The sequence below is a fragment of the Plutella xylostella genome, chromosome 3, assembly GCF_932276165.1.
Source record: "Plutella xylostella chromosome 3, ilPluXylo3.1, whole genome shotgun sequence".
NCBI classification, from domain to species: Eukaryota; Metazoa; Arthropoda; class Insecta; order Lepidoptera; family Plutellidae; genus Plutella; species Plutella xylostella.
The window spans coordinates 9,268,864-9,296,673 of NC_063983.1; the positions used below are offsets into that span (position 1 = coordinate 9,268,864).

At 39.5% G+C, this 27,810-nt stretch overlaps 1 protein-coding gene across 1 annotated transcript; it reads left to right on the plus strand.

Annotated features, from left to right (window-relative positions):
* Window positions 1–414: 414 nt before the first annotated feature.
* On the plus strand, window positions 415–20,580 carry LOC105395327 (zinc finger-containing ubiquitin peptidase 1). Its single transcript, XM_048622599.1, has 17 exons — window positions 415–600; window positions 1,664–1,738; window positions 2,422–2,590; window positions 3,709–4,082; window positions 4,185–4,237; window positions 4,376–4,486; window positions 4,886–5,188; window positions 5,531–5,641; window positions 6,204–6,311; window positions 6,832–7,006; window positions 9,610–9,733; window positions 10,687–10,837; window positions 14,064–14,155; window positions 14,780–14,910; window positions 15,749–15,837; window positions 16,148–16,273; window positions 20,122–20,580. Exons 2-17 carry the CDS (start codon window positions 1,675–1,677, stop codon window positions 20,155–20,157), a joined length of 2,217 nt encoding a protein of 738 aa, XP_048478556.1. The 5' UTR covers window positions 415–600; window positions 1,664–1,674; the 3' UTR covers window positions 20,158–20,580.
* The last annotated feature ends 7,230 nt before the right edge of the window (window positions 20,581–27,810 follow it).

Sequence of the window (27,810 nt, forward strand, 5' to 3'; positions counted from 1 at the left end):
TTATTTCATATTTAACGCCACCTTGCGGGTGAAATAAACTTTTCAGCTGGAAAACGGGGTGCTCGTTCCAAAAGACTACCAGACGAAAAGACTTACCATGAGGCTACAGCCTGATAGATGGCGTGCAATGGTGAAGACTGCAGAAGCGATGGCTATCGTAATACTTAATCAACTAGTAGCAAAAAGCAGTGTTATAATGAAGGACAAAACAAAATCAAAAGTCCCGAATAATTATAAATACCTATGTATTTTTAACCTACCCAGTTTGTAAAGCTATGGTAGGATGGGTAAAAGATACAGCCGTTCTCAACGAGTATACAACGAGCTTCTGGAAAATTCCGCTAGGGGCGCCACCGCCGCGCCTGACTTCCGCATGCGTACAATTTTTCCTCGTCCCCTTCCCTCAATGAAAACCATGAATGGCCAGCCTACACAACCTATCGCACGTAGTTTTAATATAATTTAAGTATTTTATCATATAAAAATGACATTTTTAACTAGTACAGTAGCATTGACGAACCAATTAGATAGTGTTGTGATTGTGACGTAACCGTGCCGGGATAAAGTCTCCGACAACCATTTAAAACAAACTGGAAAAACGTAAGTTAATTTTAATGTTGTTTTTCGTCTTTTAACTTCGTTGCTTTCATAATTAATTAGTATCGATACACACTGCCGTCGTATTTATGACGTGTGGTAGCAGCAAACCAAGATTTTCAATAGATAAAAGTGATTTTTTCATTTGTGTTGACAGTGTGCGGTTCTGATGAAAACAACTGCGGTAATTTTATCGATTTGGCACTCTAACCTAATATCGTTACTATGTTACATGCAGACGATACAAAAAAACTTAACTAATGACTTTTGTTTGAAGGCTTGTAGGTATTAGACTTTCAGTAAACCTGGCTTTTCAGTAAGTTTGCTGAGTGTAATTTGATAATAGTACACAGTAAGTGGATTTTCAAGGTTAGAATCAACCCTGAGTAGAAAAATATTATGTGTTGGTATTTCGGATAAGTACAGACGTATCATCGATATTAATAAAAAAAAATCCGCTAAATTAATATTCGATCTGCAGAAATTATACATATAGGTAGTTCCTAAAACTTTTAAAAATGTTCGCTTTAGTCAAACTTTTAGTAATAAACTATAAGGTTCTTCATACTACATTTTTAATATTGGTGGGTACTAACGTATAACCATAGACTAATACACTATAAAGTATAAGTACCTAAGAAGGTAGATTGCAATGTTTTTCCTACAGCAATTAATTAATGGTGCTCTTTGATTTTTCATCAAACGTTCAAAAGTTTGATGAAGAGTTTGATCAAGTTTGAGTTTAGTAGTTACAAGTAGGTAAGTACTTCTAAAATTATTGTTATAATAAGTAGGTAGATAGGATTAGAAGTACCTAATTTCGGAAAAACTTAGAAGAAAAACGATTTTTTAATGTTTTATCAAAAACACCAACTGTGTCCTATCTAAGTATCCTATGGATTTTCTAGTAAGAGTGTCTTTATTTTTCTTCACCGCCAGACAAATGAGTTCGCCTCCGGCAGGCAGCGACGGAGATTAATACTTTTTCTTAAAATGACAAAATGTAAATCTCATTCGAAATTCGAATTCAAATTACTTAACATTATTTTTTTTTCCACATCACCAGGCACGGAAAAGATGTCGAGCAGCCCGTTTCCTTACACGTGCGAGCTGTGTGGCGCCGAGGGACTCACAGACGAGGGTAATTATATTAGTTTTAGGTATTACACTAATACATAATTACTGTGAATATTATTTTAAATAACATAATTAGGTACATCAGTCTCTGTGAGTGCTAATACGCTGATTACTCCTACCAAGTAGAGTGGCAAAGACAGTATCCTCGACCGATTCTCGACTAGCAATTGACCGAGTGCTCGACATCTACTCGGTAGGTGTAATCTGGGTATAACTTCTTGCTTGGTTTTTGTAGGTGACACGTTTCTACACCATCTATTCTATTCTATTCTCTGTGGGGGTGTAAGTACCTGCACTTGGCTCTCTCGAGTGGAACCTTTGTGCATATCCCCAAGGTCTAAACTGCCTTCCTAAGCTTGGACCATTTCCCACCACGCTGGTCCACTGCGGGTTGGTGGGTTCACATATCTAGATGTGGTAGATCTAGATATGCAGGTTTCCTCACGATGTTTTCCTTCACCGTAAGAGCGATGGTATACATTGTACTTAAGTTAAAATAACTCATTGGTACATGTCAGCGCCGGGATTCGAACCCGCATCTCTTGCGTGAGAAGCGGGCGCTTACCCGACTGAGCTATAACCGCTCCACCATCTTGTTCGTTATGTGTCATATGTATCTAAATACACATATGACACACCATACATCAGTGCTTTTATAGTTACTTACACCCTACTTCCCACAACCAGGTATGCGTACCCACACGCTGGAAGCCCACATCGCCGGCCGCCCCGACTGCCCCTTCTGCGACGTGACTGTGCCGCAGCCACAGCTGGTGAGCCACGTGCAGAGGGCCCACTTGCACTACCTCACTCCGGAGCGGGAACTCATGGCGTTTATTGATGATCAGAGTCCTAGGTGAGTTACTGTGGGGTTACCACCACCGAACATTAGCAATTAACAATCTGTCGTAACTTAGGTATATGAATCTGACAGATGTATGACACGTGAGCGATGCTATCTTCTGCTTGTCGGTGGTAGTAAAGTAATATCCGAGTGTTCTTTCGTCATTGGTTCTTAGCCATATTTTATTTCAAAATACAAAGCCGTTCAAAAGTTATGCGACTTTTAGCGATGATTGTCGGGAGGTTTTAACGTTGGTTGTTAGTAACATTAACTATACATATTATGAAGTTACTTAAACTATTAAATTAGGTTAGCATGCAAAACTTAGGTAGTTAGGTAACTACCCACATAACATACGAATGTGGAATGTGGCTTGTGTAACCTCTATCCTCACTTCACAAACCACTTAATTAACCCACCACCCACTTTTGGGTCCGGTTAATGTAGGGCGTAAAATCTTTTTTTTCCGTTGTACATAGAAAAAGGCTTTACTTCCGGCTCCTAATAGTTTCCTTCCGTTGGCGAAGTTCCAAGGCGAGTCCCTAAATAATAAAAAAAAAACAGACCCCATTATCATTAGGTACTTTTATACTCTCCCATAAACCGCAACTTTAGTCCACTGCGACAAATTAATGAAATTTCTTCCGTCTTTATAGTTCATGATGATGTAGGCACAGATCTCATTTCAAACAACAACATTATAACACCGTAGTAAGAATTTAATATTAGTTAGGTAGTTACTTAATTTGTAAAACGTATGGAATCCTAGCTATGTTTTAATTTTTCACTTTTACCTGTATTTAGTCTCTTGAGACTTCGTGTTTTTTTAGCTAAGAAGTTTTTAAATGTGAGTATCATCGTTAAAAGCTACCTAATGTTAGAAGAAGTTGTTCACCTTAAAGCCGAGCGTCCACTGCCGGCTAAACTAAGATAGTTCTCATAGTTGTGCCAGTTTTTCATAGATAGAGCATAGCTTACAGTGGACGGGACGCACATGAAAAACTGGCTTAACTAAGTATGCAAACTAACTTACATAGTTTAGCCGGCAATGGCTTTTTTAAATTTATAAATATCTACTATGTCCTACCTAACTAATGATATGATATGACTCTTAATTTTCCCTTGATTAGCTTCGATGATGATTCAAAGATGACGACGACGGATAGCTGTAGCTACTATACCCCCGGGTCCATCAATGGCTGGCACAGTCCAGACATGGCTTCGTCGACCTCCTTTCACAACGGAGCCATTTCCAAAAACAACATAAACTACGCTCAACAAAATGGCTACCGGGAATCACAAAATGGCCGCGAGGAAAAAAACGGCTACAAAGAAAGTCATAAGAGTGAAAGAGAAGAGGAAAGACTCTCGAGATCACCCAAGAATATTAATCTGAGTAACGGACTGAAGAATGTAAATATTAGCAATGGCGTGATACCGAAAACTAAAAAGTCCAAAAGTAGAGAAAATTCAAAGGAAAGTGTGAATGGTGACGACAGAAAATGTAAGTTTTCTTTTTGACCATTCTTGCAACAAAAAACTATTTAACTACTGGTGGTTGCAATAGCCAAGACCTATTCTAATTAAATTCAAAACTTTTTTTCAGACAATAGTCCAAGCCACAATCCGAGTTTAGATGGGTCACCTAGCAAAAGTAAAGTAAGTTTTTCTAACTTGAAATAAGTGTACTTACCTATTATGTCCCAATTTTTTTTTATTGCTTTGCAAGGTGGACTTTTATTTGTTAGGTCTATTAGGAAAAATGGAAATCTAATATTTCACTGTTCACTGTTTCAGATGGGAATGGCCACTGCTGGCCAAGGGTCTCCTCTCAGATCACAGTTAGCTTTGAAATTGAAACCTAATACTCCCAAGAAGTCAGTTCCAACTCCTAGTCCTACAGTTCAGGTAAAATAGTTTATTACCATACCTAGTTACTAGTTTTTTATCCCTAGTTATGTACCATTTATTTTAGGGTTTTGCTGTTGCGTTTCTGTTTCTGGATATTTCGCAAGCGCTAGGGAAGGGAGTTTATACCTACCCTCAGTTTATACCACATTTATACCATGCCATGCGTGATTGTGGTATTTTTAGTTGGATAAAGAAATTAAATCAAGGTTTCAAGTCCAGCCATAGACAAGTCCTTCTTCAGTGTCAATGTCAACTGTAAATGTCAAATCAGAATGTGTCAAACTGTCAAAAACAGCTGATATTAAAAACCGGCGCCAATATTTTTGTTCTCAGCAAAATTCTTGTTTACCTCAACTTTGTGCCTCGAAACCTGACCAACATTTTCCAATTTTCCAGTGCCTTCTATGCGATTTCAAGTCGACATGCCCAAGAAAGTTGGAAGAACACATCAACCGTGCCCATTTTGACCTAACCTCTCCGTCAGTTTTGGGCAATGCGAACGCCAACCCCGCGACCTTAGAGCTGGACAACCCGACGCTCAACGCGACCTTGGCCTTGACCAGTGCCATGGCCTTGACCCCTGGCCCCGGTACGTCCTCGTACCAGTGCCCTATCTGTGAGAAGGAGTTCAGCAACGGGTCAGAAGCTGAAGTGCATGTGAATGTGGAGCACAAGGATATACTGAGCCCTCAGAAGCCGGTGAGTTGATATTATAGTATAGTAGCATTGCATATTGATGGTATGAAATTTAGGAATAGACCACAAGATTTACTCAAAATGAATCATGTGAAATTAACTTTACAGCTGGTGCTGTGAATGTTCCAGTTGATAAGCTGATATTATTTGAAATGATAATCATCCTTAAGTATATTATTGACTTTCAGAGTCCTACACCCCTCACAAGATATTCTAGGGCACAACTCATCCTTCTTTAGCATACAAAGTTAAAATAAACACACTTCTATAATACAGCTACTTCTATAATATTATATATGTATATATAATTCTATGTACTCACACAGTTCTTAACCATAATTTCAGGAGAAAGTAGACAATGCATCGTCATGCGACGACATCGTGATGATGGAGGAGAGCCCGGTGAGCCACTGCCCCGTGTGCTGCCAGCCGCTGCCACTCGAGCAACATGAACTGGTAAATATATTATATATAGGCCTAAGATTGAACCTCATTTGGGCACTACACAAATAAGTTACAGTTAAAGATGGTAAAGAGAGAACCAGGTGCATGTACTTTCACCATTACAGAGAACAGAATAGAATAGATGGTAAAGAGGTGATAACTTAAAACATGTGCATATTTTTCAAAATAAAGAATGTAGAACCTTGATAAGTACCCCTATATTGGGGTTAAGGGTGTATATTGTCTGCTTCACGTCATCCAGCACATACATACCCTAGCTACCCTATTCACAGCACAATCTACCTACGAGATTGTGATTGGTGTTGCTTCTCGGTTTCTTGACGTAGGTATAACATTTTTGATAACTACACTACATTAGTCAACTATTTCATTCACTCAATGTTTCAAATATGTAAATATATTTCGAGAAACCGCTGAGAGGGAATAGGGCACCAGTCCCTCTACAGTGCAATTACTTTGAAGATACTACACATCAATTCTCACTCTCACAACAGTCAAATTTGAACCCACTCTCCCTCATACATTATGTTCATAAGTACACCATCTGCTTCAGATCCAGCACATCGAGTCTCACTTCGAGCGCGGCGAGGAGGGGGGGCTGTCGGCCGCCGAGCGCGAGGCGCGCCGCACTCGGGAGGAGCACGAGTTCCAGATGTTGAGGGTAAGCAGAAGTCTTTGTGAAACGGGGTCTTCTGTGATGAAAAAAGTTAGGGTTTCTACATGCTCTGGTCAGAGCGGTAGAGGTATACAGATATGAGGACATTGAGGCTGACCTAAAACCGCTTGTAAAAGGCGTGGTGACCATAAACAAACATATTTAGTGCAGCTGGACAGTAAGTAGGTGTTGTTCAATGTGCTGTACTGACAAAACCTAGACAGTTAGCCAGTATGTAGTAGGATAAGAGAGGATGAATACAAAAGACTGCAGAGCTCCTTAAAGAGTCCTATTTGTAGCATTGGATTGTGGATTGATTACTTAGACATGATGATCACTTGTACGGCAGCCTATACTCACAGTGGGGTAAATGACATAGGTACTGATGCTGAATACACCACACTGAACCATATTCCAGACGCAATATGTCATGGATGAAGACGACCGACGCCTACGTGGAATGATATACCCACACGGGTCAAAATAAAAACAGTTAATGACAACACCAAATTCAACCTTATTCCAGGCACAATACGGCATGGAAGAAGACGACGTCGAAGCCTACAGCGCTCGCGCCGGCAGCTCCCTCCGCCGGGCCGTGTACAGCGGAGCCCTATCAGTCGCCGGGTACTACGAGCGCAGCGTGGGCCTGCGCCGCGGCGCCGCCACCGGGGCCGAGCCGGGGCAGGACAGGACCACCGGTGAGATACGAGTTGCAGCTGTCGCCGCTAGATGGCAGCACACGTAGTGAAGCTAGTCAGATACAGCTGTTGCCGCTAGATGGCAGCACACGTAGTGAAGTTAGATAGTTACTATTGTCGCCGCTAGATGACACGTCGTGAAGTTACTTAGTTACAGTGGTCGTCGCTAGATGGCAGTGCACGTCGTGAAGTTAGTTAGTTACTAATGTCGCCGGAAGATGACACCACACGTTTTGAAACTAGGGCTTGATGGGTATAGTGTATTGAAGGCAGTAAAGAGATGACGGTCATTATATACAACATACAGACGCTAAAATCGCGATATATATAAAAATAACATATATTTCACATTTACTGATAAAACACCACGCTATAGATGGACTAAATGTCATTAGAATCCAATCTAGACCCTATAAGTACTATGTAGATGGCAGCGCACGTCGTGAAGCTAGTTAGTTACTATTGTCGCCGCTAGATGACACGTCGTGAAGTTACTTAGTTACTATTGTCGCCGCTAGACGGCAGCACATGTGTCACTATGTCGCCGCTAGACGGCAGCACACGTGTCGCTAGTATCCAGCAGCAGGAGCCCCCTCCTCGGGCCGTGTACAGCGGAGCCCTATCAGTCGCCGGGTACTACGAGCGCAGCGTGGGCCTGCGCCGCGGCGCCGCCACCGGGGCCGAGCCGGGGCAGGACAGGACCACCGGTGAGATACAAGTTGCAGCTGTCGCCGCTAGATGGCAGCACGCGTTGTGGAGCTAGTTAGTTACTATTGTCGCCGCTAGATGACACGTCGTGAAGTTAGTTACTATTGTCGCCGCTAGATGGCAGCACACGTGTCGCTAGTATCCAGCAGCAGGAGCCCCCTCCTCGGGCCGTGTACAGCGGAGCCCTATCAGTCGCCGGGTACTACGAGCGCAGCGTGGGCCTGCGCCGCGGCGCCGCCACCGGGGCCGAGCCGGGGCAGGACAGAACCACCGGTGAGATACAAGTTGCAGCTGTCGCCGCTAGATGGCAGTACACGTTGTGAAGCTAGTCAGTTACTATTGTCACCGCTAGATGACACGTCGTGAAGTTACTTAGTTTCTATTGTCGCCGCTAGATGACATGTCGTGAAGTTAGTTAGTTACTATTGTCGCCGCTAGGTGGCAGCACACGTCGTGAAGCTAGTTAGTTACTAATGTCGCCGCTAGATGGCAGCACACGTCGTGAAGCTAGATACCTAGGGGCCACTTGCAGAAACATATTAAATCTAGATTTAGTGTAAAATCTCGGTTTAGTGTCATTTTCTATGGCGATCGAGATTTCATATGGACTGACGTTTCTTAAATCGAGATTTGACACTAAATCTAGATTTAATATGTTTCTGCAAGTGAAGCTAGTTATTTACTATTGTCGACGCTAGATGAAGCGTCGTGAAGTAAGTTAGTTACTATTGTCGCCGCTAGATGAAGCGTCGTGAAGTAAGTTAGTGACTAATGTCGCCGCTAGATGACACGTCGTGAAGTTAGTTAGTTACTATTGTCGCCGCTAGATGACACGTCGTGAAGTTAGTTAGTTACTATTGTCGCCGCTAGATGGCAGCACACGTCGTGAAGTTAGTTACTATTGTCGCCGCTAGATGACACGTCGTGAAGTTAGTTAGTTACTATTGTCGCCGCTAGATGACACGTCGTGAAATTAGTTAGTTACTATTGTCGCCGCTAGATGACACGTCGTGAAGTTAGTTAGTTACTATTGTCGCCGCTAGATGACACGTCGTGAAGTTAGTTAGTTACTATTGTCGCCGCTAGATGACACGTCGTGAAGTTAGTTAGTTACTATTGTCGCCGCTAGATGACACGTCGTGAAGTTAGTTAGTTACTATTGTCGCCGCTAGATGACACGTCGTGAAGTTAGTTAGTTACTATTGTCGCCGCTAGATAACACATCGTGAAGCTAGTTAGTTACTATTGTCGCCGCTAGATGGCAGTACACGTCGTGAAGTTAGTTAGTTACTATTGTCGCCACTAGATGGCAGCACATGTGTCACTATGTCGCCGCTAGATGGCAGCACACGTGCCACTAGTATCCAGCAGCAGGAGCCCCCTCCTCGGGCCGTGTACAGCGGAGCCCTATCAGTCGCCGGGTACTACGAGCGCAGCGTGGGCCTGCACCGGTTAGATGTAGAATAGAATATAACTTTATTATACACCACATAAATTACACTTACAAGAAAAATATATTTACACATTAGAAACAATGTAAAATAGGCTACCCTATCGCTAAGAGCGATCTCTTACAGGCAAGCTTCGTAAAACGGAGACCAAGTACCAAAGTATATGGTGGTGTTTGTGTGTCCTATATAGGACTAAGAAGTTCAAGTTGTCGCCGATAGCAGCAGACGCTATGAAGATAAATAGTATGGTAGGCTTGTTACATCAGAGAGGTGACAGTTCTTAAGTATATGGAGCACACTTCGAACTTACATCGCGGTATAATTTTCTCCTTTTACAACGACGCTATATTTCTAACTATATGCTTCTGTTTTCATTGTCTCCACTATACTTCTTCAGTATAAAACACTCAACAATAATAACATCAATCACATCTTCCTCCTCAGGTATCCTAGAGCGGATAGCGGCTATAAACGCGCAGAGTGCGTCCATAGTGAAGACGTACCTGTGCAGCGCCGTGGACCACTACGCCAGCACGTACGGCGACCGCGGCTGGGGCTGTGGGTACAGGTTCGAATCTCAGTTATATTTATTTATTTCTGTTAGGAAAAATAGTAACTAAAATAACAATGCAAGAAGATGTTAAAGTAGTAAATGAAAGAACAACAAAAAAGGAAAATTCACTTTAGTAAAACCTAGAATGTTACCTTCAGAGACGAGATTGTCTATTCTTGGACCAACAGAGCGCCACCTCAGCTATTGCAACACCCAGGCTTGCTGCTCCAGTTTACTGGCTGAGGTGAAATCAAGGGGATATGTACAAAGGTTCCACTCGAGAGAGCCACGTACAGGAACTTCACCCCCTACCAGAATAGGAATAGGGATAGGATGTTAAAGTAAGCATTAGGTTCATTAACTGCCAGGTATCCTAGAGAGGATAGCGGCTATAAACGCGCAGAGTGCGTCCATAGTGAAGACGTACCTGTGCAGCGCCGTGGACCACTACGCGAGTACTTATGGCGACGGTAAAATAGACTTGTTGTAAGTTCAACGTTTCTGTGTCTGTTTACATGTCTTGTGTAGCGTAGCTCCCAATCGGCTGAACTGAAGATTTTCGGTTTAATTATGTTGATGTTAACGTTTGTTCATTCGTCCGACGCACGCTAGGCAGTCGGCGACTGACAACTTCCCTGACTGGCTAATCCTCTCACCACTAACTAGGTAGCCCAGTTGTAATGTCAGTCACCGACACGCTAAACGCAAACAAACAGACCTTTATAATCCACTGCTGTAAGAATACGTCATAATCCTCTTGTAAGATTGTTGGGTTATTTATTTCCATAATCTCCACGCTTGGCAGGCGGGGTGAAGATTAAAAGCCCCGCGTACTAAATATCTGACCCGGCCGGGGATCTAACCCGAGACATTCGGCATAGCAGACAGGGTCACTTACCACTAGATTATGATACTTCTGATTCAGAATTCAATTATCATTGCTAACAACCCCTATTTTCCCTTTACAGAAACATGCAAATGCTCCTCTCCTCTCTACTCCGCTCCCCTCAATACGCGGCGCTGCTGGCGGGGGCGGCGGGGGGCGGCGGGGGGGTGCCCTCCGTGCCCGCCCTGCAGGTGATGGTGGAGCAAGCGTGGCAGCGGGGGTTCGATGTGCAGGTGTGTAAATATATACAGGTGTTGCAAAAATGATATATACACAAAGCCGAAACCTATATATGTCCATACAAACTATGTTGGTCACGTGACTTTTTAAATATGTGTATATATATATACACAATTTATTGTATACAAAAACATATAGTTACACAGATAAAATACGAAAATAGAAAAAGTAAGTACCGACAGCGGGCTTATTGCCAAAAAGCTATTTCTGCGTGTGTTGGAGGTATAGGGGCGGGCTTATTGCCAAAAAGCAATTTCTTCGTGTGTTGGAGGTATAGGTTCGGGCTTATTGCCAAAAAGCTATTTCTTCGTGTGTTGGAGGTATAGGGGCGGGCTTATTGCCAAAAAGAAATTTCTTCGTGTATTGGAGGTATGTATAGGGGCGGGCTTATTGCCAAAAAGCAATTTTTGTGTGGTGGAGATAAAGGAGAGAATGATATATTTTGCATAGATACAAATGAAAAAGTAACTACACAAAGGCGGGCTTACTACCCAAAAGCAATTTCTTCGTGTGTTGGAGGTATAGGTTCGGGCTTATTGCCAAAAAGCAATTTCTTCGTGTATTGGAGTTATGTATAGGGGCGGGCTTATTGCCAAAAAGCTATTTCTTCGTGTGTTGGAGGTGTAGGTTCGGGCTTATTGCCAAAAAGAAATTTCTTCGTGTATTGGAGGTATGTATAGGGGCGGGCTTATTGCCAAAAAGCTATTTCTTGGTGTGTTGGAGGTGTAGGTTCGGGCTTATTGCCAAAAAGCAATTTCTGCGTGTGTTGGAGATACAGGAGAGAATTATATGTTTAGCATAGATACAAATGAGAAAGTAACTACACAAAGGCGGGCTTATTGCCCAAAAGCTATTTCTTCGTGTGTTGGAGGTATAGGGTATATATGTTTAGAATACAAATGAAAAAGTAACTACACAAAGACGGGGGTTATCGCCAAAAAGCAACTGGTGCAATAGCAAGCAATAGCTACTGATGCTTAGGTTAGAGTTACGGTTAGGGCTTATTTCCAAAAAGCAATTTCTGCGTGTGTTGGAGGTATAGGGGCCGGCTTATTGCCAAAAAGCAATTTCTCCGTCTATTGAAGGTAAAGTGCTGAATGATATCAAACACAGCATAGCATACTGGTGCTCCTCTCCTCCTTACTCCGCTCCCCTGTATACGCGGCGCTGCTGGCGGGGGCGGCGGGGGGCGGCGGTGGGGTGCCCTCCGTGCCCGCCCTGCAGGTGATGGTGGAGCAAGCGTGGCAGCGGGGGTTCGATGTACAGGTATGTATATATATACAATACACACTTTATTGTATACAAAAGCATAGTTGCATGGACAAAATACGAAAATAGAGAAAGTTACTTACTTTCTCTATTCTGGATGTATAGGGGCTTATTGCCAAAAAGCAATTTCTTCGTGTATTGGAGGTATGTAGGTATAGGGGCGGGCTTATTGCCAAAAAGCAATTTATGTGTGGTGGAGATACAGGAGAGAATGATATGTTTAGCATAGATACAAAGGAAAAAGTAACTACACAAAGGCGGGCTTATTGCCAAAAAGCAATTTCTTCGTGTGTCGGAGGTATAGGGGCGGGCTTATTGCCAAAAAGCAATGTCTCCGTGTGTTGAAGATACAGCGTAGAATGATATGACACACAGCATAGCTACTGGTGCTCCTCTCCTCCTTGCTCCGCTCCCCTGTATACGCGGCGCTGCTGGCGGGGGCGGCGGGGGGCGGCGGGGGGGTGCCCTCCGTGCCCGCCCTGCAGGTGATGGTGGAGCGAGCGTGGCAGCGGGGGTTCGATGTACAGGTGTGTATATATACCTACACACTTTATTATATACAAATACATAGTTACACGGACAAAATACGAAAATAGAAAAAGTAAGTACACAAAGGCGGACGTTTATTTCCAACTAGCTGTTCCCGCGCGCTTCGCTTCGCCCTTAATAGTTTTCCCGTGTGAATTCCGGGATAAAAAGTAGCCTATGTTCTTTCTCAGGGTCTAGACCATATTATGTATGCCAAATTTCATTCAAATCCGTTCAGTAGTTTTGGCGTGAAAGAGTAACAGACAGACAGACAGACAGACAGACACAGTTACTTTCGCATTTATAATATTAGTTAGGATTAGGATAAGCAATTGCAACGTGTGTTGGAGTTATAGGGGCGGGCTTATTGCCAAAAAGCATTTTCTTCGTGTGTCGGACCTATACGGCAGAATGATACGTGTACTAAGATACTGCTGGTGCTCCTTTCCTCCTTGCTCCGCTCCCCTGTATACGCGGCGCTGCTGGCGGGGGCGGCGGGGGGCGGCGGGGGGGTGCCCTCCGTGCCCGCCCTGCAGGTGATGGTGGAGCGCGCCTGGCAGCGGGGGTTCGATGTACAGGTATGTATATATACCTACACACTTTATTATATACAGTAAATACCTACATAGTTACACAGACCACATACGAAAATAAAGAAAGTTACTTACTTTCTCTATTCTGGATGTATAGGGGCGGGCTTATTGCCGAAAAGCAATTTTTGTGTGTTGGAGATACAGGAGAGAATGATATGTTTAGCATAGATACAAATGAAAAAGTAACTACACAAAGGCGGGCTTATTGCCAAAAAGCAATTTTTGTGTGTTGGAGATACAGGAGAGAATGATATGTTTAACTACACAAAGACGGGGGTTATCGCCAAAAAGCAACTGGTGCAATAGCAAGCAATAGCTACTGGTGCTCCTCTCCTCCTTGCTCCGCTCCCCTGTATACGCGGCGCTGCTGGCGGGGGCGGCGGGGGGCGGCGGGGGGGCGCCCTCCGTGCCCGCCCTGCAGGTGATGGTGGAGCGAGCGTGGCAGCGGGGGTTCGATGTACAGGTGTGTAGGGGCCATTATGATACTGTAACATAGGTAGCATACAGCCAATATTATTTACCTACTGTTATGGTTAAAATTAATAATAATTTGCGGCATTTACTTTTTAATTTACTAATAAGATACAAAAATATAATTTTGCTGCCTTACTACTAAAAATAGTCTCTTCCACACAACCTAAACAAAAGTAAATTAAAAATTAGAAGACATTAGACGACAACCTTTTCAATATATCGTTTTTATTAAACTACATATTGCGCCCTAGTCCTGTCTAGATAAATGCGTGCTATCGATGTCCAATACCAATGCCAATAAAGTTGTCTTCTTCTTTGTTTTAAGTTCTTAATTTTTATTATTGTATATTCGCAGGGTTCGGAGCAGCTGGGCTGCAAGCTGGTGAACACGCGCAAGTGGATCGGCGCCTGCGAGGTGGTGACTGTGCTGTCTTCCTTCAGGATCAGGTGAGAGGATATTTATTGTGTAAGGGACAGAGAAATCTGATCCCCCTCTCATAGCAACAATGCTTCTGAGAGGGGTCAGGTTTCTCTGACCCTTACTCGTGCTGTGTTCGTAAACATAAACATGGATGGATGGATATTGGTTTCCCTTTCTCCGAAAACGACTGGATCAATTTTAATCCTGCCACCCTGGATAAACACAAATGATGTTGATGAAACCCTATTATCCCCCATCAGGGACATAGGGCTCGAAAAAAGGATTTCTACTTATACATAGGCAAGTTTTAAACCCAATATCCTCACGGAAAAACCTTTTATTGCGAAGCGAAGCTCGTGCGAAAAGCTATCACTCTTACTACATAGTATAGACTGGTATAGACTATACAGCAAAGCTTCAACGCTTCCCGCGTCTGTCTGTGTGTATGTAAACTCTTTTAAACTATATAACGGATATTGAAGCGGTACTTTTAATAGATAGAGTGATATAAGATAAAGCTTTGAATTACCTATGTACTTTTTATTCCGGAATTCCTACGGAAAATCCTTTAAAGGTGAACTGAGGCTCGCGGTAAAATCTTTTCACTATAAACTACTCATATCATCAACAAACTATCTTCTCCATTCCAGATGTCAGCTAATAGACTTCCACAAGCCGACGGGCGCGGACGGCAGCCACCCCGCGCTGTTCGACTGGGTGCTGCGCTACTTCACCGAGGATCCCACGGGGTTCAAGGCACCCCTGTATCTGCAGCATCAAGGTAACTATACAATACATCTGGCTTCACAAGTAATAGCCAATTTTATAATGGATGGTCGAGGCTAGGATATCAAACTAGTCTTGGTAAGCTAGCAATGGATTTTTGAAGATAGAAATACTAACTTGCTAGCTTACTATCCATTATACTTTGTAAACTATAGCGAGAGCCCTATGACGTTTTATTGACAGATCCAGATTCATTGACGGAGGCCAGGTAAATATGATTAGTTTTACCTTAAAAACTAACAAATGGCACATAAAATGTATGGCTTCGACAGCTGTCTTTGGGCTCATGCTATATTTTATTACACATTACAAAGTATAGCTTGATATCCTGGATTGAGCTAGCCCGGAGTGTCCCGGACACAAGCGGCCGGCGCCACCCCGCGCTGTTCGACTGGGTGCTGCGCTACTTCACAGAGGACCCTGCGGGGTTCAAGGCACCGCTGTATCTGCAGCATCAAGGTGAGGCTGAAAGATAACATCGTAGTCTGCTAAAATGTTTGAGATAATCTTCCAAAACATGTCCATATGGACAACCCAGAGATATTTACTTGTCTAAGGGACCACCACAATGTCCTAGCGAATAATACGGCCCAAAAATTCGAAAAAGTTTGAGATAAGTACTTAATCTCTTCAACATGTCTATGTGGCCCACCACAATATGCTAATATTGCCACTTATACCATTTAATTTTAGTTAAACGCAACATTTTAAGCAGGTTTGTAAAAATCGGTGTATTTGCCGTGATGTTTTATTATTTGAAATAGGAATTTTGACTTAAAATTAAACCACAATTTATTATTTATAGTTTATACCAATCATCCGTTTTTTTCCAGGTCACTCTAGAACAATAATCGGCTATGAGAAGCACAAGGACGGCAAGGCCACGCTACTGGTGCTGGACCCCTCGCACTCACCCGCACAGGTATTTTTTTTTTATATTTGATGATTTTGAACACGGCCAGTTTCATTGAGAGAACTCTATCATTATTAGTGACTTAGTATGTTTATTTTAGTAACACAGTCAATCGTATCGTTGGGACGTAATGGGACGCAAGACCGACTGTATTATTATTTTCGATCCCGAATAATACACACACGACACTTGTCAAGATCAAGTCATTGGTAATTGGTCTTGCTACGAAACTTGAAAACGTAGAACGCCCACTGCACCAAAAAGACGTTAAAGAAAATTTTACACTGAAAAAAATAATATGATTCTCATATTCCCACAGATGCGCGGCGTATGTCTAGGCGCCGGCGGGCTGCGGCTGCTGCGGCGCGCGCCGCCCGCCCTCCGCGCGCGCCAGTACCAGCTGCTGTGTGTCTCCGGGACCCTCAGCACCGAGCGGGAGTATGAGGTAACTATCACCACTAGGGCTAGTAGCACGGGGTGTAATAAAGACGAGACAAAAGTTTTGCACTCACATTGCGCAGCGAGAGCGAACGCGACGGAGAACTTATTTCAGGTCTTATTAACGCCCTATGCTACAGGGCCAGGGCTAGTAGCACGGGGTGTAATAAAAACGTGACAAAAGTTCTCCCTCGCGCTCGCTCATCCTAAATGCGCCCCGTGCTACTAGCCCAGGGTAGGTATCTCAATGTAATAAAACACTGAAGCTGAACGAAAATTGTACAACGTGCTCTTTGCTTTTGAAAATGGCACGGATTCACTCTTCTGTCTTCCATGACACGGTTAGTTGGTATTTACAAACTCCACCTTGAGTGTGTCACGGTAACACCACCACCAGTAGGGGAAGTTCCTTATGATGCCAGCCGTGGAGCCAGCCAGTACCAGTTGCTCCGTCTCTGGGACCCTCGCCACCTAGCGGGAGTATGAGGTTACTAATTATCATCATAGGGTGCACGAAAAATCCTCGTGGATTGTTTATATATGTCGCAGGCAACTGGTTTAATCTCCTGTTTGATTGAACCACTAGCCTGTTCATTGGATGGCGCTATTCAGTTGTATGACTAAAGGACAACTCGTCAAGTCGTTGATTGTAACGTTCGACGTCTTGACTGAACGTCATTCAGCGAAGTCGTTGAATGGGATATAGTATAGCAACTTTGTAATGTCTGGTTAGGGTGAAAATCAACAGACAAGAGTCAACAAAAAGAGTATGTTACAAAGCTCTTATCTCACAAATTAACTAAACAATAACAATAAACGTTCAAATTGTTGTTCATATCATACTTATCCAGTTTCGCCATTTTTTTTCTTTGAAACTATCCGCCCGCGGCGTAATAATAGGTAAATCCATGTTGTCACACTATTTTAACACAAACAACGCACTTTAAAGCTAATTCCTGTCCAGTTCCTGAACTGCTGAAGCTGTCCGAAGTTTGCCCTATCTATAAAGACGGTGACACAACTGATCCCTGTAACTACAGACCAATCTCTCTACTGACTGTAACAGCAAAAATACTAGAGAAAGTAATTAACCATCGCTTAACTAAGTACTTAGAATCCAACAAACAGCTTGCTGAAAATCAATTTGGCTTTAGAGCCAAGAGGTCCACAGAAGACGCCGTCACCCTACTCACAGACTCCATAGCTAGCTCACTCGACAAAGGAGAGAGGTGTATTGGTGTCTTCCTGGGCCTTAAAAAAGCATTTGACACAGTGTCAATTCCCCTTCTCCTAAAAAAGCTAGAGGCACTTGGAGTGACTGGAACTGCTCTCGCATGGTTTACTAGCTATCTGACAAAAAGGCAACAGTATGTTAAACTAAACAACTCAAAAAGCGATACGATGTATACACTTTTTGGAGTCCCGCAGGGAAGTGTGCTTGGGCCGACGCTGTTTTTAGCTTACATAAACGACATATGTAGGATGGAAGCAGTGTCGGCTCAGGTACTGGCTTTTGCTGATGACACGGCCTTACTCTTTAGGGGAGACACGTGGGAAAATGTCAAAGCTAAAGCTGAAGAAGGCCTAATGCAGGTTTCACAATGGCTACAGTTAAATCTTTTGACATTAAACACCACTAAAACCAAATTTTTATGTTTTCATATAACTGATGCAACTAAACCTGAAGACTTCATGCTCAAAATTCACTCTTGTAATAACCCTCACCCTAATCAACTCTGTTCATGCAGTCACATTGAACGCACATCAAATATAAGGTACCTGGGTGTCATTATTGATGAAAAACTAAACTGGTCTTACCAAATAGCTGCATTAGTGCCAAGAGTCAGAAAGCTACTTCACATATTTAAACGACTCCGTAACGCGGCTAATAAAACTGTTTTGAAATCGGTATACTACGCTCTGTGTCAGTCAATAATCAGCTACTGCATTGTGGTGTGGGGGGGAACTCACAAAACGACACTAATCAAACTCGAACGCGCACAGAGAGCAGCGCTAAAAGTTCTTCACTCCAAGCCCTATCGTTTCTCTACAAATGAACTTTATCAAGAAAGTAAGGTACTCACAATTAGGCAAACTTACATACTAAAAACTATCTTAAGATTCCATAAAAACTCAGTAGTAACCCGCATAGTACCTATTCGGCCCACGAGGCATGACCGCTGGCACGTACCTGTAATTAAGACAAAGTTTGCAAGTCATTTTTACAATTTCAAAGGGCCCATCTTGTATACTAAAATTAACAAAATACTTAACTTTGTCAACTTAAATTCCTATAAATGTAAAAAAATCTTAACTGAATGGCTACTGCAAATGAACTACGATGACACCGAAGACATTCTATAAGGAATACTAAATAAATAAAACTTAAAATTAAAACAATACTATCAAATACTTACTTACCAAAATTAAAAAAATAAAATAAAAATTACAACTAAAATACTAAAACCTGCTTACCTAAATTCCACATAAAAATATATATAATTAAATACCAAATTTAACAACTTACCTAAATTTCAAACAAATAAAAAAAAAACAAAAAGTACAACTCAAACACTAGACACCAATCAATACCTATCTAAACTCCAAATACATAACACTTACTGAAATACACTGCTTTCCTATCACAACATAATTTACCTAACTATCACAGCATAAATTAATCTGCAATCACCACATATACTGTATACATTTACCCATCACGCACACTCTCACAGCTTGGACATGATCACTTCACTTGTAACAAATATACTTCACGACCCTAACCCACAGTCATACGATGTTTGCTTCAATAATGGTCTTTATTGTAATGAGGATACGGAACACATAAAATGTTCCTTATTCATTAGCTGCTTGAACACTTATCATATCGATCGTAATATTCAAGTATTTCACTACCTACCCTAAATTTTTTGTTGTTTAAACTTAATCATAAGTAACTCACTATAAATATAATTTGTAAAACCTACTGGTTAACTGATTGCTATAAACTTTTATAGCAATCAGTTAACTAGTCCTATTATAACTATACTACTAACTATATATAAGTATTCGATTACTTGCTAACTACCTACAGAATATTTTTTTTTTTCTAAAATATTTACTTATTATGTACGTAAATTATAAATTTTAAATAGTTCCTAACTACTTGTTGTCGTCATCTGAGTATACGAAGGATGCCTGGCTACCCATAGCACAGGGTATCCTAGTTTGGGAGCCAGGAACCCATTTCTAAACCAAATAGGCAAATAAATGTTTTCATTTCATTTCATTTCATTTCATTTCATTTCATTTCATTTCATTTCAATTTATTTGCAAAAAACTAACAATATAGGTGCTTTTTGTGTCAGCTGTTAGCTGTTAGACGCCATATTTGTTTTATTCACCACCTGACTGATTTTAAGTCAGCTAACTAGTTGGACGTTTTGTGACGCTTATACAATCAACGTTCGGCCTAGTCATACAACTGAACAGCGCCATCCAATGAACGGGCTAGTGGTTCAATCAAACAGGAGATTAAACCAGTTGCCTGCGACATATACATAGCCGGCGCGAAGCGGCAGTAATCAGAATCGACGCTATTGCTGACCAATCCTGCAGTGGGTTAATATAGGCTGAAGATGTTGATAATGCATCGTTTCACCACGATGACAAACCCTAAACCACCTCGGCTCTTAACCTCTTCGGCTAAGCGTCTTTTCAGCTAACATGGTCGTGACGTGTTGAATCCTCACTAGAGTAAACGTGTTCTGTGTTTTTAATTTTTAGAGATATACCGTATTGAAAGATTATCAGTCTATAATCCCCCACTTATCTAGACAATCTTGTTGTTTCCAGGCCAGCAAAGTGCTCCAATCAGTTCGCATTCCATAGGACAGGTGAGCCGGGGCTGATCCCTGTAAACACTATCAGAAACACACCACTGAACTTTCAACCATATGTCTAACGAGGTAAGGCGCAATTCTAATGGCAACGTTAATGTAGGTGAGCCCTTGTCTTATGAAGCTGACAAATAATGTGTGCGTAGGTTATGTAATAAGAAAGAGAAAAATTATGTATATTTAATTTTGTCGTGTATCTATGCAGTTATATTGTCTTGGAATTGTTTCTTGTCCTGCTATTTAAGTGCAAAAAATCAAATTCTTCTTTATTGAAAATGTCACATAAGATAAGAAATACTTAGGGTGGCTTGCACCAAAAAGTAAATCAAAATTAAATCTATGAGTTCTGGCTCTGGCGTTATACTGTCAAAGCAAGACAGCAATAGATTTAATTTCATTAAAATGTTTGGTGCAAGTCACAAAACTATTTGGTGATACTTTTGCTGTCAATTATTTTACTTCTTATTCTTATGGTTCGTATATCACTATCAACATATTTTACTTGCAACGATATAAAAATGCTCAGCTCCTAATCACAACTTGTACAAAATCTTCTTCTTTCACTAGTATAATAGTCATTAAACTAGTTTATAATATATTTGACTAGAAGTAAATTATTGTTAAATAAACAAATTCTAGTCGTAATTAAAGTACCATTCGAGATATTATGCCTTTAAATTAAATTTATGTAACGTACCTTATAGGTTTTAAAATAATTCAAAATGACTTCGTTAGTGTAACCTCACATTATTTAGTCTATTAAAAACCTATTCGTTATAATAATTAATTATAGTAAGTATACAAAGGGTAACTTATGTCAACTTGGAAGTTTAAAATGTTTAATGTTCAAATAACTATGAAAATTTACATAATTAATGCATGTTTGACCACTTTTCATAGAAAGGTACTTATTTAAAGTTTAGATAGTATAAAATGTTTACTTTGTTTATTTGTTTTAGAAGGCACTGCTTCTATAGCAATAAACTGAATAGTTTTAATATTGAGAGTTGGTGATATTTTTATTTATTCAATATAATATGAACACCCTGTATAAACTTAGAAACCTACAATATAGTAAACGCTAGACAGAAGATGAATTAGCTTACTGATATACTCACGCAGTTTAAGAGATAATTTGAAAATGGCGGTCGTTACATAGTGTTGCTTTAACTGCGCATTAAACCTATAGTTAGTATCGCTAGTAGACATTGTCAAAAAGTTACCGAAATTTATATAGTCTGTTACAGCTCGGTCATAGGCTCGGTCTAAACAACTTGATCGTTCTGAAGTTCGCAGCGAATACACTTTTGTACCTACATTGTCAACTAACAAACTGGTTCAAAGATTGACAGAAACTGTCAATCAAAAAATATTAGTTTGAGAAAGCACAAAAATTTAATCGCTACCAACTTCAGAACTATCAAGCAAAGAGTACTATTTAATGAAGTCGTTTGGACCGAGCTGCTCATGATTAGTTACCTTATGTTGTGAGCTAAACAGAGTTATTTACTTAGTTTGTAAATGAATTATGTATTCAGAATTAAACATAGTATAAATTCACCAATAAGCTTGCCAAGTGTCACTGCACTCATTGTATAAAATACACAATATTTATTCATTTGCACTGTCCACGAGAGTTCCTATTGCTATTATTGTCATGTTTTTGTAAACAACTGCTATACATTTTATATAGTTTCATTGAAGGATCGCATCATAAATGAGGTAATACGAAAGAGGTCTGTGATTACCAAACTATTAAAATGTGCAAGTTAAAGAGGTTTTGCGCTGTCATATCTGCCGAAAAACCGATAGCGGTTGGGGTCGGTAAGGTTTCGGCCGCAACTATGCGATATAATTCTGACCTAGCAGTTGTTTCATAAACAAGATTAAGTTCTACTTAAATGTAAGGAAACAAACGGTTGGTATGGATCAATGGTATAAAGGTGCTTACTGATAATTATTTCCCATCAGTTTTTAAAATATTTCGATATTTCTCATAAAATGGGTGTTTGCTGGATGGAATGTTAATTTAATATAATTAAATACATACTTAACAAGGTAAACCTACTTGTACCTAAATTATGTTGCTTTTAATATCTTTGGACGTGAGTCAATTAGAAAGTTCTAAACTTCTAATATTGGTGTTTTTTAATCACTTTGTTGAGATTTTCTTGTCAATTTTGACCAATTGTTGTTAAGATTAATCCCCTACATTATTATGTCTTTCTTATATATCTTGTTTCATGTTCTTAGATAATCGCACCAATACCCATCTCTGTTATTTAAAGGAAAGGGTAATTTGGGTAATTTATTTAGTCTGTTGTCTGTGGAATGGCTGTTGTTCCTTACGCCATTTGGAATAAGGGTCACAGTTAAACGGGGGGACACTTTTCTTTATCACTTGCCAAATTCCAGATACGGTCCAACTATCATTATTGAGTAACTTCTCATCCAAAATATATGAAACTGTTTGGATTATCAGAGTTGTTCCCGTATTGAAAGTTGTCGTGGTTTGAATTTAGCAAGTACCTAATAGAAACAGACAAGAATGTTATTGTAATTATTCTGTAAGGGGAAAAATCTCAAAAAAGTATCTGTTATAGAAATTATTCACTTTCTTTTAATTATATTTCAATTTAAAATTGATTAAACAATGGGAACAAAAGTGTGTGGAAAGTATTTATTATTATACATTGTTACATTTGATCTTATTGAGTTTATGGTGAGATAACAGCATGTGTTTGGTGTTATCATATTAACTTTTAAAGATCATGAATGTTTTTACTAGTAACGTACTTCAGCATAATAGAAACTGCATGTATTGCAACTTTAGCCTTAACCTACGTTTAGTGCGTACTATCAGGGAAATGGGTCTATTTGAAGACGATGAAGTTGATTCTGTAGTCACAAATTCTAATTTTAATTCTGTCAAAACCTTAAATTCTTTGTTTAAAATACGACTCTATGAGTGTTACCGTAAATCCCATTTTTCACTGGCAAAATTTATAGTTTGACATCGCCAAAACTATATGTTGTGCTTTCAGAATTAACATAAATATCCGAAAAACAAAAATAGTGTGTTTGTGGCCTCCACGTGTGCAGGCTTCAGGCTCTAAGGTTTAAGATAGACCAGACCACCGGCTGCTTCCCCGATAGTACAGTCTGACGAAAAGAAACCTGATCCCTCTATAGTAGCATTGTCACTCTGAGAGGAGCCAGATTTATTTCCTCCAGACTGAACGTTTTAAATTTTCAATAAAATATTTGAAATCACTTACAAGGTAAAATAATAACTTAGGTATATATTGTAACTAATAAATGAGAATCACTGCTTAGTACAAATAAATGCGATTATCATTCGATTCAATAATGAACCTAGTTAATAATTATATTGAAATATATTAAATTTAATAGTGAAACTATAATATTAATAACTAGTGTGTTAAATAGGTTTAACTTGATGATAGCAGGGTCACCTCGAAGATAAACTTATTATTAAATGGTATAACGCTTATAAAATTCCACAACAATTTATTTTCGCAGCAAACTGTATTATAGTGAATAGTTATAAAGTGCACACACATTGTGATACATACTTACAGAAGCAACCTTTTTCACGTTCCACAATATAATGTAAGCTTATGAGCTATTGTAAATACTTTAAAAGGACCGTTCAGGCGGGGGTCAAATCAGTGACCAACTGCAAGGGAAATAAGAAAAAGGTGATTGTAGATGGCGCCACTATTTGTGACTTGTGATTGTTATTTAATTTGTTTACTCCAAGGACTTTGTCATTCCTACAGAGAATCTCGGATTACCCATATGGTTAATCACTGATTTGACTCACACCCGTACATAAATACACTTTACATGATGATAGTACATAATCTATGTGGTCCTACCTACTAAATCCGTGGTTTTATTGTGATTTATTCACTTGATTGTATGGCTGACAGAAAGATACCTGTGATAGGATTATGCTAGAGTTAACCGAAATGGGAATCGATTGCTTTAGTGTGCGTATCTATGTACGTACCTATTCACCTTATATTCAAACATTTTCATAAGAAGGTACTTAACTTTCCGGTATAAAAGATTATTTTACTTCTTTCAATTTGATACTTTGGTCCGCGAATATGGAAAAAGTTTTATCCATTAAGCGCTTCAATAATTTTTTTGTTAACTGATGGGTACGCTAAAGCAATGGTACAGTAAGTAAGTAATCGTTGCCTTGTAGTGGAGTAGAAGAGTGGAGCAGCTTCGTAGCAACAGCTAGACTGTGCCATTGTAATGTTTCTTCAATAAAGTATTGTAAGTTACCAATACAAGAGTTTTATTATGACAGTGATTTTGTAACTATTTTCAGGTTAAAAAAAAGTGTATAGTAAGCCTAAAGGGTTGGCCACTGATTCCAATCACAATCAGTTATTAAAAAACAACGGTTTTAGATGAAAACTTGAAAATCTTTATTTCAAAAATTGGTTCACAAAATACAGTTCTGTTCAGAAATACAACTTGCAGTTACATAACAATGGATACAATTCAAATTATTTAAAAATACAATTATACAGAGCGAAATGAAATCTAATTACTCATACTACCTACATTGTTACAAAATGATGGCCACTTATGTTTTATGACCTAATGGTAAAAAATCACTTTTAAAATTATGAGTGACACTGACAATGTGACAAACAAAAGGATTTTTTTGAATTTTGTTTTTTTTTCAGTAAGCTAAATTCATACTAGTACTTAAACATTCAGTAGTAACAGTCAACCTGAAACACCTGAACATTTCAATAAAAACAGCGTTACAATTAAATTTTGTGCTTTCAGAATCGACATCACTATGTAAATTAGAAAATGACTGTCTCATAGTTTAAATTAATTCATGGTTCTAGCTAGACTGATATGAGGGCAGGAAGTGCACTAAATACTCGTAAAATAACATACATTTGAAGACTATTTAATAAATTAAACAATAATTATTTAAATAACGGGATTCTAAGTATGCGTGACGTAAGTAGTAAGTGTTTTTATTATGGTTTGTTTCTATTATTATATTCAATTCTGCATTAAATTATACAATTTCCTAACTAACATTAAATAAACCATTTCATGAGATTTGAGTACTGCGAGATTAGGTTGTTTGGAATGTAGGTATTTAATCAAAGAAATCTAGAAACTGTACATTCTATGAAAGTTATGTTATTCACACCGCTATATTATACCGAATAGTGTAAATCAACCTAATTTCACATATAACTAAAGGGATAAATGGTTTACATTTTAGTATTATACAACAACATAGCGCCGACATAAAAAATGCCTCATATTTTTTTATACATTTTTTAAATTGATTTACTACACTACTACAGAGACAATCTTGATATCGCGCTACTAACTAAGAAAGTATTTCAATTTCCACAGACGAAACGCTTTATGTGTCTCCTGTAGGCAATTTAATTTTTATGCTTTATGTTGAATTGGTTCACGACTACAGTCCAACTACAAAGTCGTGAAAACGGAAGTGGATCCTAACTAATTGTTGTGTTAAAGGACAAATCCGTTAAAAATCCATAGTCAATCGTTACTTTATTTTTAAAATGTATGTAAAAGTAAGTAAATAACTGATGATCATAAAAAGTCTTATAGTCCAGTCAATAAATGACCCAAAATGAGGTGTAGAGTGCGTGAGCAGGTAACTAAGCAATTCCTTCAGAAACTTGTTCAGGGGGCTTAGGTTGTTAACATACAAAAAGTCCTGACTCCTAGGTGATGAGCGGGGGGCAGAGGAGGGGGGTAAAGCCAAGATATAGCCAAAATAACCGCATAGGCGGACATATCTCAGTAGGGAAACGAACAAGATTTTGTTCCAATTTTTGTTGAAAATGCAACAAATTACATATACATTTTGTCAAATACCTAAAAAACTTAAAACTTAACTTATGATGTCAGGACTTTATAGTTTGACTGTACAAATTGTATTTCCTAATTGCCTACAGGAAGGCGCTACAAATAATTTGTCTGTAGAAATTCCTCGTCTTCACTAAACAAAGTAATTACAAAACAAATTTTGTAATTTCAAACTTGGAGATAAAATACTGATCGTAATTTAGGAACTAATTATAGCCATTACGATAATTTAGATTAAAAAATGAAGAATTTGAGAGCAAAAAATGAGAGCGACCATAGACTAACTCTGTATCACAGCTTTCGAAATGCAATCGCAATGCATTGTCTTGTAATAAAGTGTAAACATGGCTTAATCTTAAACATCTAGGTATGTCTTACGGTAAAAATAACGAGTCTTGTCTATGGTCTGAAATAAATTTAAATTCAAACATTACTCGTTCAAGCGAATGTATGCTCAGTTCTACTCACTGGACAAAGAAACTAAACTGGCTATGAATTTTCCTAAACTGTCGATGAATCATTGATAATATTATTCATAAAGAGGACGAAATAAATAAATGGTACTTATATACTAAAAATACTTATAATTAAAGAAGAAATCAGAGCAGTTTTGGTCCCCAAATTCACTAACTTAAATTATTTGAACAGCAGCAAATATTGTTGGCAGCAAAACCACTTGTGCGATCTCTCTTACACCTAAACATTATGTAGATATTTATACAATGAGTCGGGTTCCTTTCAACAAAGTATTAAATAAATAGGGCACATTTCTTAGTCCGTTGTGCGAGCCAGTACATCAATATTATACACATCACAATCAATACATAAAATACACTTACACATTTAACAGCCTTATGATTTTTTAACACAGCAAAGAGTTTTTACACTTGAATTTTGTGCAAATTATCTAATGTGATATCTAGTTTCGGTATAGCCTTTGTGAATTTAATTATGAGTATATCTCAGATTAATCATCAAAAATCTGTTTTTTACTGTATTTTTCAGGCAGTGGTTTCCATGGCTTGTTAAGAGAGGGTAGAGAACACGCTTATCTATTTCAGATTTTGTATATAAAACAAGAATCACACCACCCCAGCTTATAGCCTCAGGGAAAGCGATTCTAATTAGACACAGCAATAAATAGGATTGTAATTAATTTGCAGCTATATGAGTCGAGGATAGGATGTTTACTGATAGAATCTGAGAGTAGGTATATAAGTAGTTACGAGTATGTTACTTGGTTTTTCATTGCTTTTGCGTAGATAAAGAAGCAATGAAAGGCGGCATTAACACATAGGGGAGAGCATTGACAGATATACAAGTAGAGGAAGACGGCATGACTTGGAATGAGTTCGTCCGTCATTTTCATATTGCTTCTTTATCTGTGAGCGTCTTAGACCCCCCGCAGACTGCAGACTTTTAGTCGGCCGATAGTTTTATCGGGCTCTTAATCAGTATGGAGTATCGGCCGATACATAATCGTTGAATGAACTACCATACATCTCCATACTGACTTAAAATTCACCCACTGCCAGCGTAGTGCGGCCCACGGTAGGTTGCGGCGCCACAGCCCAACGACCTTCGCTATGCATTTTTGACAAAAAAAACAATTTCGCAAAATCACAAGCCGAAGTCATTACTCTATGCGGCGCCTCAACCAACCGTGAGTATACTCAAAGTAACACTATTTCACTACCTCCCTTCCACCCTCGACATCTCACACCCCCCC